Genomic DNA, 15,824 nt, shown 5'->3' with positions numbered 1-15,824 from the left:
TGTTAGAGCATCTCCAAGGGGCCGGAAAAATCCGGCCCCTTAGCTAAATTAAGGGGTTTTTAAGGGACATGGTCTCCAATGGACCGGAAAAGTTCCCCCTACACCCCAAGTCCCTAAACTTTCTCCCTAGATTAAGGGGAAGGTTAAAGTCCCTTAACCTTCCCCTTATAATTTTATAATAATATATTTTCTTTTAGTGTTAATTTATGTGTTATTAAATTTAGTTAATATATAGTTAATTTAAAATAATATAATTAAATTAATGTATAGTTAATTTAATTTGTTTAATATTTTTTAAAATGTACCTCTTATAATTTTTTATTGATATTTTTTATTAATTATAGGTTGTTTTTTCTAGTATAAAGTATTTTTCTAGTATAGGTTTTTTTTTCTAATATAGGCTGTTTTTCTAGTATAGGATTTTTTTAATTATAGGTTGTCTTTGTGGTATAGGGTGTGTTTCTAGTATAAGCTTTTTTTCTAGTGTAGGTTGTTTTTCTAGTATAGGCTTTTTTAATTATAGGTTTTGTCTTTGCAGTATTGGGTGTTTTCTTGTATAGGCTTTTTTCCTAGTCCAGGCTATTTTTCTAGTATAGGCTTTTTTTTTGTTTTTTTTTAGCTAGAATAGCTAATTTTTTTAAAACTATCTAATTAATTTTTACCCTATAAATAAGGCACTACCTTGATGTTCACTTTCACACTTCACTCTTTCATTATTTCTACCTCTATTTCATCATATATACTACAATTTAAGGTAGGTTATATTTTTTGTTTAATTATAACTGCACTTCATGTTTCTTATATTTTTAACAATTTGAGAATTTTAATTAAATCATACTCATGTGAGATTTATACTGATGTAGATGGCAGAAAATAATAATCCATATTATGTCAATTTGATGACTAGTCATTATCCATGGGAAGATCAATATGAAGAGCAATCGTTTCAGCCGGACATACCAGAAGAAAATACGGTAAAAGATATACCATTGCAAAAGAAGTCAATGCGAAAATCAAAATATCGGATCGAAGAAGACACCTTGCTTGTATCTGCATGGATCAACACTAGCATTGATCCAGTGCAAGGGACATTGCAAAAATATTCCACATTTTGGCACCGAGTAGCAACTTACTATCATGAAAACAAAACATTCAGTAGCGATCGTGATCAAAAAGGGTTAGAGCACCGTTGGTCCGCTATTCAAATTGCAGTTAGTAAATTTTGTGGGTGTTTTAATCAAATTGAAGCAAGAAATCAAAGTGACGTGACAGAGAATGACAAGGTACTAATTGTGGCTTCAAATTATTTAAACTGATTAGATTTATATAATTTATTAATTGTTTTACTTTTTACATGTTAGTAAATTTATTTTATTTTTTAATTAGATTATGGAAGCGATGCAAATGTTTCAAAGCATGCAAGGAGCAAGTTTTCAATTTTTACATTGTTGGAATGAGTTAAGGTTCCATCCAAAGTGGCTTGGCCAATTTTCAATGAAAAAATCTAAGAGGTCAAAAAATTCAAGTCCTGCTACATCTTCTCCTGCAACTCCAGATTTAATAAATTGTAGGGAAGATGAATGTCCTACTGAGGGTTCGTCAAGGCCCATAGGAAGAAAGGCTGCAAAAGAAAGGTTGAAACAAGGTAAAGACAAGAATGTGGCTTCTGAAATTACACCAGTGATGTTGTTTATTGATGAAATGAAGCAGGATCGATTACACCAGTGATGTTGTTTATTGATGAAATGAAGCAGGATCGGAAAGAAAAAGAAATAAAGAGAGCATAATTATTTGGTCAAATTTATGTTCAGGAGCAAGAGCGCATAAAGATAGAGCAAGCTAGACTACAGGTCGCTCAAGAAGCTCAAAATATCAAAAAGGAAAAAATGCGATTGAAAGCGATGAAACAAGATGAGAGGATTATGACAATTAACACTGATGGCATGCCTCCATTGCAAGTAGAGTATTACAATAAGTTGAAGATGGAAATTCTTGAAAGGCAATTTGGTGGTGGTAGTTCAAATTAGAAGGAAGATGATGTATTGTACTTGAAGATGATGTATCATATTTAGTGTGCTCTTATGTATTTCAATTTACTCTTGTTGTATCGTACTTGAAGATGATGTATCGTATTTGAATATTTTATGAAGTTCTATTTATGCAAATGGAAACTTTTCTCAAAAATCAAATATGATCACATATTAATATAGAAATTCAATAACATCAATATTACATCAACTAACAGGTCTTTACTTGCAACACTAAATTAAATGACATTAATATTACATCAGCATACAAATCCCTTACTAAAGCCCACCATTTCGTTCCCATAAATGTTCGACAAGATCCAATTGCAATTGAGAATGAGTTTGTCTGTCTCTAATGCGATGATGATTCTGAATAAATTCACACAAATCTATTGTACGTTTGTGAGACACTGATATAGTTGGGGCTTCCTCAGCAGCATCGTACGTGAAGTCGATATACTCATCATTTCTTTCATCTTCAACAATCATGTTATGCATTATTATGCATGCTTGCATAATATTTTTCAATATTTTCTCATCCCAAGAGCGAGCTGGTCCACGCACAATTGCAAAGCGTGATTGGAGTACCCCGAATGCTCGCTCTACATCCTTTCTTGCCGACTCTTGAAGTGTAGCAAAATGTTTTCTTTTATTTCCTTGTGGTAAAGAAATTGTTTTAACAAATGTTGCCCATGACGGATATATACCATCAGCAAGGTAGTATCCCATCGTGTATTCATGACCATTGACTGTATAATTAACAGTCGGACCATGCCCTTCAGCAAGTTGAGAAAAAACGGAAGACCGTTCTAACACATTAATGTCATTAAGAGCTCCCGGTAAACCAAAATAAGCATGCCAAATCCAAAGATCATAGGAAGCAACAGCTTCTAAAATTATTGTAGGAGTGTGGTTGTGACCAGTATACATACCATGATACGCAGCCGGACAATTCTTCCATCTCCAATGCATGCAGTCAATGCTTCCTAACATCCCAGAAAATCCTCGTTGTTTGCCAATTGCAAGCAATCTTGCAGTGTCCTCGTCAGTTGGTGACCTTAGATACTCATCACCGTTGCCAATTGCAAGCAATCTTGCAGTGTCCTCGTCAGTTGGTGACCTTAGATACTCATCACCGAAAATTACAACAATTGCTTTGGTAAACCTGCCGAGACTCTCTATAGCGGTGCTTTCTCCAATCGGCACGTAATCATCCACAGAATCTGCTGATACACCATAAGCAAGCATCCTCATAGCAGCAGTTACTTTCTGTAGTGAGGATAAACCAATTTTCCCAGCAGCATCCCGTTTTTGGACAAAGTAGGAATCATGTGTTTCCACTGCGAATAAAATACGCAAAAATAGTGGGCGATGCATACGAAACCTCCTTCGAAATAGTTTTGCTGGATACACAGGAGATTCACTAAAATAATCATGAAAAAGCCTCTCGTGACCTTCAGCTCTATTGCGTTGAATTACAGCGTGCCTTGGAATGGAACCACGACGACGAGAACTTTGACATTCGCTGGAGTGGTGTTCTTCCAAAGATGCAATTGCTAATAAGGTCGCATAATCATCATCGTCGTCATCCTCTTCCTCTTGTAGCAAGGCACGTAACAAATTACTAGCCATAAATAATATTGAAGATTGAGTTAAAAAAATTGAATGAATTTGAATTTAGTGAAAATGAAGGACACTGGTAGTGCTATTTATAGAAGGAGTGACCACATTTAATTAAAAAACGACCGTTGAAATACGACCGTTAAAATATGACCGTTGAAATATGACCGTTAGAATATGACCATTGAAATATGATCGTTGAGATATTATTGTTAAATAAAATTAATATTAAAATAATATTTAACTTTTAACACGATTTATATAAATTAATTATTATCTAAATTAGTTATTTGTTAAATTTTAATTTAATTAATTAATTTAATGATTATATAAAGTAATTTCTTAATTTAGATTAATTAATTAATTAATTATTTTTAGTTATTAATATTTAATTATTTATTCATTTATAAATAAACTACATATTTAATTAAATCTTAATTCATAAAATTAAAAAACTAAATATAATTAATTAAGGGGTAGGGGGGTTTTTAAGGGGAACCATTGGAGAAGAACCAATCCCTTCCCCAATAGTACCCCCTAAATTAAGGGACATCCAAGGGAACCCTTGGAGATGCTCTTAGTGCATGCTAGACGATGCGAGACCCCACAATGCTGTAGTCCAGGGTGCTCTAACGGGGGTTATTCATTCGGACATTTGGGTGGATAATTTAGAAGGATAATGAGAGAGATTTTTGGGGATTCTACTTTATATTGTAATGATAATAATGGAATATGCAGACTACATTTTGGTGTTATTGCTTTGTTAGAACACTAGTGGGACAATTTCAACACTTGGGATAAAATTTTCCCACTCATATACAAAATTTTTGCCCTAATAATAAAGATTTGCTCTATCCTCCACATTGGAGCAATCATGTTCCACTTTGAAGGCAATTGGAATCCTCTTGAAATCTTTCGTATTACTTAACTTGACTAATGCATACTAATTATATTACAAATATATATGACACATATAAAATATAAAATAATAATATATTCACTATATTATATTATATCATCATGTAATAGAATAAAATATTATTGTAGTTTAATTTATATGTATAATTTGTTCTATTATATATTATTATGCAATATCACATACTATATTATATCAAAAATAGTACAATATATTTATTATAATATTATTTTATATTTATAAGATAATAGAATATTTTAATAATATATATTATAATATAAGATATTATACTAGTTGTAGTTAATATTTAATTGTGGCCATGATATTATATTGTATTATATTAAACCAAAATAATAATATACTATAATATAATAACTATATTAAAATTATTGAATATGTTAGAATGTTATATTTAATGATATAATATAATAGTAATATAAATCATGTCATCTGGTGATATTATATTACATTATATTCATATATTATATTAATATAATGAAATATATCATTGTATTATAATATAATATGTTTTAGATATTCTATATATATTATAGTAATTAACATAAAATATTATCTTATTCTAATTATAATGTAGTATTTCAAATAATATTGTACCAAATAAAATAAATTATTATAGTATTTTATACAGTACATTATATCCTATGATACTAAATTCTAATATATTAAATTAAATATTATATTATTAAAATATTATATCAAATATATTGTTCGTATATTATATCAAAGCTTCAAAAATGTCCGATTATCCAAACTTATTCCACTTTACTCGACTCAAAATATCCCAAACGGATAAAAATGTTCCATTAAAACAATTATCTTATTCGGCCGGAACTCGTCCCAACCAATAATCCCCCTAGGTGTTATACTGAACACCTTTGGGAGCTTTTCTCTGCTGTTTCTGTGTTCAAGTTAGTGTGATGTCTGAGAGCATGACAGATCACACTTTATGCTTAATTACAAAACGAAGCAACGAAAGAACCGAATGCGCTTTTGTTATAAATTCTTGATTTTTCGCGTTGCTCCATCTGAAGTTGTACTTCGAGTAGAACGATTTTGCTTGAGAGCCTGAGACTTCTTTAATGATGGATGTTATTTTTGAGCGTTGATTTGTCTCCTTTGCCTCCGGAAACGGTTTATGAGGTCCTTGGTATTCAACACTTATTTTTATTTGGGTCGTACTTCCTCTTTTGAATAGAAAAAGCATGAAATCGTACAAATACCCAAAGGAGATGCTTTAAGCCTTCTTCCAGCAAAAATGGAGTCTCTTGATGGCTATTATTACATCATTCCCCAGTGACGAACACTTGCTTTATCAACCTGGATGCGCTCCAACTTCGTTTCCTGAACTTCATCAAGCCCTTGAGATGAGATGAGATGAGTAGTAAATATTTTGGAGACCCGTCTGTATTTAATTTGATGTTCAATTCTTAAAATACCAAACAAAGACCATCTTTACTGATTGAGTACTACTTTCAAGCTTGTAAAATAATATGCGTCACATTACCTGATAATTATAAAAGCCTTTTAAAAGAATGTGTTGAGATTGAACAAATGCCAATCATAATTAATTCGTAGGATATAGAGTATTTCTTTCGTCATAATCTATCTCCAAACTACCAGCCTCCTCTTCCCTTGAACCATCCACCGTTCCTCTGCCCATGCTCCCCCTCAAGCACTTATCACCCGCCATTCTCCCTTCTCCTTCCACAAAATTGACTGTTAGCTCTCTCTCTCTCTCTCTCTAACCAAAATACACAGTAGCTAGCCATGAACACTCTCCATCACTACTCACTTTCTCTCACTCCTTTTCCATGGACGAAGTCATCCCTCTTTCACCCTCTCTTGACTCTCTCCTTATAACCTCTCCCCTCCCGCCATCCTCCTCCTCCTCCTCCTCATCTCATCATGCCAATCAAGAACCACCATCGCCGCCTGGTACATCCATCTCGTACCGTGTCCGCGTTTTAGTGAACAATTCGACCCCCTCCACCACGAGATATGACATTTTCCCTTGCATTGTCATTCTCCTCACTTTCTGCTTCTTCGGTGAGAAATCCTCTCTCTCTCTCTCTCTCTAATTGGTTGCTTTTTTTTGATGGATTGGTATTTATTTTTGTAATTTTAATGGAAGCAGCTTCTCTGGTATCAATTGTTGGCATCTTTGGCTCGGTTGATCTTGTGTTGGGTCCTAATTGCTCTAGGCTCGTGCAGGCCAATACCTTCTTCGTGCAAGACGTAGAGGTGTGCATATACTTTTAGCTCCCCTCTTCTATTTCATTGAAGAGTTGCGAATTCTTGATGGATAAATTGGATCCACCTGCAGGATAAATTTGTTTTAACTAAATGATTATAATGAGTTGACGTGAACTGTGACGACATGCTTCAGAATGAATTTGGCTTGGATTACTTTCTTGTATCTAGGTGAAAACAGTTGGAGAGACTGGACATGGTGTTGCTATGCTCTATGCATTTCCCAAGCCTCCACCACTTGATGTACAAACTACATGGTCAGAAAACTATGATGTGTCTATCCCCGCAAATTTCCACAAGGTAAGAACTCTACTACTTTGTATCTGAGCTACTTGTAGCAACTTTTCGTGTGTTCTATTTTTTTTTCATGTTTTATCTTCATGAATAATGATGCCAGTTTAGCTAATGAAACTGTGACAGGAATGGATATATTATCTCAATGATAAAGCACAAATTAATATCTCTTACACTGTGAAAGCTAACACATCTCAGCCTTTGATCCTTGTTGTTGCCCAAGGTAAGCGTCCTCTTGTTTTGAATGTTATATCGATGTTGACACTGTGCATTTTTACTTTGTGTTTGTTGTTTTAGAGTTTTTCATGAACAATATAACTTGTCAGAGCAATCATCTTCCAATGTCAGTTATCCTCTTAGTACTAATCAAGCTGATATGAAAGTTTTGCAGCAGCTTAACTTTGCATTGCATGTCCTCTATTTAACATCATGCGTCTTCATGTATATATGCAAATGTTCTTACCATTGTCCTTGGTTTAGGTAAGCGAAACTTTTAAGTAGTGAATCCACTATTCGACATCAACTTTGGTTGAATTGATTCAATACTGATGCTTGTGAAGGGTACACATCTCATGTATCATCTTATAATCATAAGATTCTCGCAAGAACGTTCATCCATTTGCAGTTTTCCATTTGTTTCATCACTTAGAAATGGAAAGTTGGAAACTAACTTTATAAAGAATCCTTTAAATTGCTGATTCTGTGGACTGGGTATGTTTAGGTAGTGAAAGCCTAAATCAATGGCTCGAGGACCCATCCCATCCAAGTACCCAGCTATCTTGGAATCTAATAACTGGTAATTATTATGTAATATTTCAAATTTGTTGGATTAAACATCTCATTTCTATCCTCATGGAGCTACAATTTGATTATTATAGGAAATGATACGATCCAGCTGAACGTTGAAAAGCCTTCTGATTACTATATAGCTGTTGGCAATCTCAACGAACAAGAAATGGAGGTAAACTGGTTATTGTTGCTTCGCTTCCCAATTTTGTGAGGCATTTGTCATCATCAATTTACATGTAAATGTGATGTTTGACTTAAATACTTCCAGTAAATAGTTGTACATGATGTTCACATGGAATAGGTATCAATATTTAACTTCACATTGTCTCTTCAAACTTAATTTGTAATATTTCGAAATGGTGTCATAGATAACACACTTAACATGCCATCTTCTATTTGATTTTGTATCTGTATTTAATATTTAACTACTTTTTGTATACTGAATTCTATCCAAGTTAATGCTTCCCTTTTCAAAACAGGTTCGCTTAGATTTTAGATTTCAGACTCTCTTGTACAATACTACAGGAGCACATTACAAGTGCTTTTTAGGCCACAGTTTATGTGTTTCGAGGCTGTTCTTTCTGAGTGAGAGTGTTGCAATCCTAACCACATCTGGACCACAACAGGTATAAAAATTGATCTTGCATGATTTAGTATGGCCTGTTATGATCCTTATTTGAGATAAACTGTAAATATGCAGAAGGCCAGATCCTTCTTTTGAAATCCCTCAATTGCAATGAATATTTTTTATCAGAATCCTTTTATGTTCTCAATTCATAACCTTCGCATATCTACTCTTTTCTCTGAAAAAGTAGCCTAATATCATCAATTCATATACATGGGCTTTAAAATATGCACCTCTTATTATACTCTAAATCAGTAAATTTGCGTATAGCCTGCAATAGTGTAAACATTTTTGTACTTGGATATTTTTCCATTACAATACTCAGTAACCTGCCTTTGGCTTCAGGATGCAAAGAACGATGAATGGTATGTCAAACTATCGTATGGCCCACGGTGGACATCCTACATTATCGGTTCAGGTAAAATGCACTTTCCCTTGGTCCGCATGCCAAACCTACCCTTTTTCTTATTCTATCCCTTTTATCTTCATTCAGGTGTGATAACTACAGTGTTTCTGTTGACCCTCAAGATCATTTTACTTCTATGCTCCTTGAACGGTGTTAGTCAACAGAATACAAATATCACAACAGAAAGACGCCCCCTCTTACCAAATAAGGACAATGATTCTTCAAGCTTGGGGTCATCATATGATTCTGTTTCCAATGGTGACGATGTTGAAGAACCTCTCACTGTTTCGTCGAAGTTGGTAAATGAGGGAGAAGCTGATGAAACCTGTCGACTTTGTGCAATTTGTTGTGATGCTCAGAGGGATAGCTTCTTCCTGCCTTGTGGGCATTGTGCAACATGTTTCACTTGCGCAACAAGGTGATTGATATATATATGAAGTTGGCATTCTTTTAAATTTGGTTTATTTGCAGATGCACCTCTTGCACTATTGGGGTATAGCTATTTTATCATCTTTGTTTAATTTTATTAGAACATACTTTATAGGCAATCCGATGGAGTCCTGTGACACCACTAGAAACTGTGTAGATCCGCCACTGCCTGGCTCCGGTGGCTCATGTTTTGTCCATTAGTGTTTAAGCTCCCATGAGATCACATGCATGATGGTCAGAGTTAGTATTTTCCAAGAAAATTCCCTCAAGATTTATATAGATTATAAACTAAGGAAAAAAAAAAAACATCTGGTGTAGAATAAAATAGGGGCGAGAAGTAGCTACACCCCATAACCACCCTTTAAACTTTAGGGTTAACTACGGATAGACCGCCTGTACTATCACCAAATTGCAGTTAGATCCCTTTAGGGGAGGGGAAGTTTCTATAAAAGTTTCGGCAATTTCATTCCCCCTGAGCCGGGTGGTAGTGGAAGGGAAGAGAGCATATCATAAAATTTTTAACGCATAGAGACAATTTTACCCTCTATCATACCAAAGCATTGGCCAACTCTTCACTCCCCTTCCCTTTTATTATGACTTCCAAACAAAATGATTTAAGTTTTTACCCCCATTCCCCCTTACTAAACTCCTAAGCGACGTATTATATTTTCCCTCTCCTTCTCTATCTACTTTCCTCTTTTTATCTTCCTTTCCCTTCCCCTAGTAAACTCCCAAACATGTAACGTATTTCACTCTGGGGGGGTCTATCTTCAACAGTTCAACAAATAGAACAACGGGAGGTCTATCCAAAATCTGGTGACAGTACTCGGATCGTCTGTCAGCAATTAATAAAAAAATATCGGTTTCATACAGGTAGAGACTGACATGAGTCAGTTATTGATACTGCAGGATAGCGGATGAGGCGGGTGCTTGTCCCATTTGCCGGAGGAGGATGAAGAAAGTGAGGAAGATATTTACAGTCTGAGTGATGCAGGTTTGATATCTAGTACAGGATGCAGCAACACAGCATCAAAGATAGGAGAAGGTGATTGCGCAGACGCCAGCGATTGAGATTTTCTTGTTATGTGAAATCTTATGCACTTAGAATTTAGCAGCCAACGGTATATACCTATGTTGTTGCTTATCTTGAAACTTGTATTAATATAAATTTATTGGCAAAGAAGTGAAAAACAAGAAGAAGAGCAAGAAAGAAGGGGATAATGATTAAGTGCACATAGATTCCGCAGAAATATTCACTTTTAGGAACTTATTACTCCTGTAATTTGAATTTGACAGATAGGCCCGTGGGTCTACATGCAATTAACTCCTTAGTTTTGCAATAGACAAGGTCCAGTGTAGTATTGACTGCAGAAGATATTATGCGCAGCGGAAGCTTTCTCGGGCAACACGAACAATAACTCGAACTAAACCACAAACAATATGCAAACCACAATCACAGCAAGAACAAGATATTTACGTGATTCGGCAAGTTGCCTACGTCCACGGGGCAAGGAGGGGGGAGTTCTTACTATTAGAAATCAGAGAATACAAGTAGGATTACAAATCTCTCAGATCAAACCCTAAAACAAAGCTCTTGATCTCTCACAACTCTCCCACAATTGGATGCAACAATTCTCTCTCAAAGACTGCTCAAATTCGTCCTTGCTTAACCCTAACAAAACAGGTTTAGGGATATATATAACTTACAAAACGAATCGGGTCAAAAACCTGAAGCCCAGCCCAGAAACATCGTCGGTCGACCGCGGCGGTCGACCGCGCAGGTCTCGCGGTCGACCGCGTCGACCGCTGATCTGTCTGTCTTCTACCTGCTGATTTTCACCTGTTTACTGTAATTCTTCAATTCTCCAACTCGGCGAATGTTTCCACCAAAACTGAGCCGACACCAAATCATCCAATAGTCCCTCAACAAGTTAGGGAACCAAACTAGAGCTGAAATACGATCTCCCCCCATCTGAATCAACTGATCAAACCGGCTACATCTGAAAGACTGCCTACGTATCCTCTTGCCCAAGGAATCAAGCCGAACGTAGTTCAACCAAATGGCCTCCAAAGGCCTCAGCGCTGAAGGATGTTCAAAAGCTTCAAACAATGACCAAATTTCACTCCTGAAACAACTTTGGTCAACATATCTGCAGGGTTGTCATTTGTGTGGACCTTCTCCAATATGACATCTCCATCATCCAAGACGTCCCGTACAAAGTGGAATCTGACGTCGATGTGCTTCGTGCGCGCATGATAAACCTGGTTCTTCGCCAAATAGATAGCCGACATGCTATCACAATATACCCGAATAGTCTCCTGAGCGATTTTCAAGTCCTCCAATAATCCACGCAACCATAAAGCCTCCTTAATAGCTTCAGTAACTGCCATATACTCTGCCTCTGTAGTAGAGAGAGCTACTGTGGACTAAAGCGTGCAACGCCAACATACAGGTGCACCTGTCAATGTAAAAGCATAACCTGAAGTAGACCGGCGTTTGTCAAGATCTCCAGCATAATCTGAATCCACATATCCAATACAAGCCTGCCCATCCTTCTCATCCTTCTGAAATACTAAACCAACATCCACAGTGCCTCTAACATACCATAGAATCCACTTCATGGCCTCCCAATGACCCTTCCCGGGATCGTGCATGTATCTCGATACCATGCTCACGGCCTGTGACAAATCTGGCCTCGTACACACCATCGCATACATCAAGCTATCTACTGCACTAGCATATGGAACCTTCGACATATAATCTCTGTCCTCTACTGAAACAGGTGACATATATCAATACTGAAAGCTTGAAGTGGGGAGCCAATGGTGTGCTAACTGTTTTTGCATTGCCATCAAAGCTGAATTTCTTCAACATCTTCTGTAAGTAGCTTTTCTGTGTAAGCTTCAAACTCCCTTTCACCCTGTCTCTCTCGATCTCCATACCCAATATCTTCTTTGCCTCTCCAAGATCCTTCATCTCAAACTCGGATGACAGCTCATCTTTTAACTTTCGAATAGCTGAAGAATTCCTGGAAGCAATAAGCATATCATCAACATATAAAAGCAAATATATGAGCTCACCATCCTGTAGCTTGTGCATATAAACACATGGGTCATATGGGCTCCTCGTATACCCTCGGCCAATCATAAAGCCATCGAATCTCTTATACCACTGTCTGGGCGATTGCTTCAAACCATAAAGAGACTTCTTCAGCTTACAAACCAAATTTTCCTTTCCTGCAGCTTTGAAACCCTGTGGTTGTGTCATGTAGATCTCCTCATCTAAATCACCGTGTAGAAAGGCTGTCTTCACATCCATCTGGACCAAATCCAAATCCAACTGTGCCACCAACTCTAATAAAATCCGTATCGACGAATGCTTCACAACGGGTGAAAATACCTCGTTGTAATCAATGCCCTCAAGCTGTGCATATCCCTTGGCAACCAATCTGGCTTTGAACCTTATGTCCCCAATAGAAGATCCCTCCTTCTTCGCATATACCCACTTGCAACCTATATCCTTCTTGCCCTTAGGTAGATGTGCAAGTGTCCAAGTATCGTTCTTCTGAAGAGACCGCATCTCCTCCTCCATAGCTTCCCTCCACCTGATCGAATCGGGGCTAGACTCTGCCTCCCTGAATGTGGCTGGAACCATATCATCAACGACCTCCACTGATAATGCATATGCGACCATGACATCATTATACCTAGCTGGCCGACGAATCTCTCTCCTCGGTCTATCTGCTGCAATGGACCTCTGAACATGACCCTGTTCATGAGTCCCATGATCCACTGTATCTTGTATCTGCCCGGCTATCATCTCATCTCCTCCCAGTGTCACCTCTGTAGGAGCATCGATGGATACAGTGCTCTCTGGAGTGGGTGGAGTCACATCATCCTCCACCTGCTGCGATATCTCTCCTGTCTGGTCTCCCTCCACCTGCTGAGGGGCTCGAGGCCTCATCATGTACGCCTCGTCAAATGTGACATCTCTGCTAATAACTATCTTCTTGTCCTGTGGATCCTTGACTCCATCTCTAAATCCCACAAAGACTGCTTTCCTCGCTCTCGGATTTAATTTACCATCACTAACATGATAATAAGCTGGACACCCGAATATCCGAAGCGACTCATAGTCACTAGCCACCGAACCAAACCAACGCTCCAAACGAGTCTTCCCGTCTATCGCAATGCATGGCAACCTGTTCATGAGATGGCTCGCATAAACTACCGCCTCGGCCCAAAAGGATCTAGGCAATCCACTCTGTGTCATCATACACCGCACCTTCTCCAGTAAGGTACGGTTCAATCTCTCAGCCACCCCGTTCTGTTGCGATGTCTCTCGAACTGTGAAGTGTCTTCTAATGCCGTGATCCCGGCAAAACTGCAGAAACGGATCACTCTTGTACTCTCCACCGTTATCTGAACGTAGAGTCTTCACCTTTCTACCTGTCTGCAGCTTCACTTTCTTCTTCCACTCCACAAAAATATCCAGGACCTGATGTTTATGCTTCATCGGGTATACCCAATTCCTCCTGGAATAATCATCAATGAAAGTGACAAAATAGTTGCCCCCCAAGAGATGTGTTCTTGGAAGGACCCCAAATATCTGTGTGAATGTAATCCAAAGTACCTCGGGTGTTATGAACAGCGGTGCCAAACTTCACTCTAGTCTTCTTCCCAAGTACACAATGCTCACACAGCTCCATCTTGCAGGTCTTAGCACTGTAGGGACTTATCTCCTGTGTGTCCAAGTCTCATGTGCCATAAGGTGGTAGTGTCCTCCTTTGTAGTGATAGAAGCTGCCAGACCCCCTGTAACTGTCTTGCCCTTCAAGTAGTATAGGTTGTTTTCCCTGACACCTCGCATCACCACCATAGAACCCTTCGTGACCTTCACTGTAGCATCCTCTAAGATCACTCGATATCCTGTTGCCTCCAAAGACCCAAGAGAAATGATGTTCTTTGTCAACTGTGGCATGAACCTCACTTCCTTCAATTCCCTCACTACACCATCATGCATCCTAATTCGGACTGAACCAATACCACCAATAGGACATACGTGATCATTACCCATAAGCACGACATCCCCTCTTTCCAGCTCCTCAAAGCTAGAAAACCACTCCCTCTTAGGGCAGATGTGATATGTAGCTCCCGAATCCATCATCCACTCCGTGGAATCCACATAGCAAACCGACGGTAATGCAGGGTATGAATAGACTGAAGAATCTGAGTCTGAATCTGAATGCTCACCAATAGCTTTTGCAACATTCACTTCTGAAGCTTGAGCAGCTTTCCCCTTATTCTTCCCGGCTTTTTCTTTCCACTTTGGGCAGTCAATCTTCCAATGTCCTTCTTCTTTACAATACCGACATTGATTTCTACCAACACTCTTATAGGAACTCCTATTCCTTGATTTTGAGCGGTTGAATTGGCGACGGTTTGGATCTCGGCCTCGAACTGCTAACGCATCTCCCGATGCCTTCTCGGAGGGTTCACCATCACTCTTCCTCAACTCATAGTTCACCAAAGCTGAGGTCACCTCCTTGTAGCTGACTGTAGTTCTTCCATTGATCATAGTGAGAACGAACGTACCATAATCATCTTCGGGCAACGAACACAGAAGTAGCATCGCCTTGTCTTCATCCTCAACTATAATATCAACATTGGCCATATCTGAAAGTAGCTTAGTGAAATTGTTGACATGCTCCCTGATGGAAACCCCTCTCTTCATCTTGAACTGGTAAAATCTCTTCTTCAAGTGAAGCCGATTCTCAATGCTCTTCGTAAGATATTTCTCATTGAGTGTTTCCCACATCTTCTTCGCCGACGTCTCGTTCATAACATCATAAATAAGATCCGGCGTCAAGCATGACCTAATAACACCACAAGCTCTACTGTTCATCTTTCTCCAAACCTTATCCTCCAACTCTGCGGGTTTCTCTTTTAACTCAAGAGTCTCCTCCAAATTCTGTGCATCCAAAGCATCCATCACCTGACACATTCACAATCCGAAATTGATCTTGCCGTCGAACTTCGGAACATCAATCTTTGTGTTATTGATGCTCAGACTCTGTATCGCCTTTGTAAGAGATGAACCTGACATGCTTGCATCTCCCATGTTGTCGATCTAGCTCTGATACCAATTGTTGTGCGCAGCGGAAGCTTTCTCGGGCAACACGAACAATAACTCAAACTAAACCACAAACAATATGCAAACCACAATCACAGCAAGAACAAGATATTTACGTGGTTCGGCAAGTTACCTACGTCCACGGGGCAAGGAGGGGGGAGTTCTTACTATTAGAAATCAGAGAATACAAGTAGGATTACAAATCTCTCAGATCAAACCCTAAAACAAAGCTCTTGATCTCTCACAACTCTCCCACAATTGGATGCAACAATCCTCTCTCAAAGACTGCTCAAATTCGTCCTTGCTTAACCCTAA

At 38.0% G+C, this 15,824-nt stretch overlaps 3 protein-coding genes across 3 annotated transcripts; 2 read left to right on the top strand and 1 right to left on the bottom strand.

Annotated features, from left to right (window-relative positions):
• Window positions 722-1,728, top strand: LOC109838662 (glutathione S-transferase T3-like). The gene is made up of 3 exons (XM_020407087.1): window positions 722-754; window positions 864-1,283; window positions 1,387-1,728. Exons 2-3 carry the CDS (start codon window positions 864-866, stop codon window positions 1,726-1,728), a joined length of 762 nt encoding a protein of 253 aa, XP_020262676.1. The 5' UTR covers window positions 722-754.
• LOC109838661 lies at window positions 2,307-3,659 on the bottom strand. The gene has a single exon (XM_020407086.1). It carries the CDS (start codon window positions 3,657-3,659, stop codon window positions 2,307-2,309), a length of 1,353 nt encoding a protein of 450 aa, XP_020262675.1.
• LOC109837408 lies at window positions 6,164-10,598 on the top strand. The gene is made up of 10 exons (XM_020405643.1): window positions 6,164-6,630; window positions 6,719-6,825; window positions 7,006-7,134; window positions 7,255-7,351; window positions 7,850-7,924; window positions 8,007-8,089; window positions 8,397-8,543; window positions 8,888-8,960; window positions 9,036-9,366; window positions 10,287-10,598. The coding sequence occupies exons 1-10, from the start codon at window positions 6,396-6,398 to the stop codon at window positions 10,360-10,362; spliced, it is 1,353 nt and encodes a 450-aa protein (XP_020261232.1). The 5' UTR covers window positions 6,164-6,395; the 3' UTR covers window positions 10,363-10,598.

Source organism: Asparagus officinalis, chromosome 4 (assembly GCF_001876935.1).
Source record: "Asparagus officinalis chromosome 4, Aspof.V1, whole genome shotgun sequence".
Lineage (NCBI taxonomy): Eukaryota > Viridiplantae > Streptophyta > Magnoliopsida > Asparagales > Asparagaceae > Asparagus > Asparagus officinalis.
The sequence above is the reverse complement of the archived record's forward strand: the minus strand, read 5'-3'. Positions and strand labels throughout refer to the sequence as shown.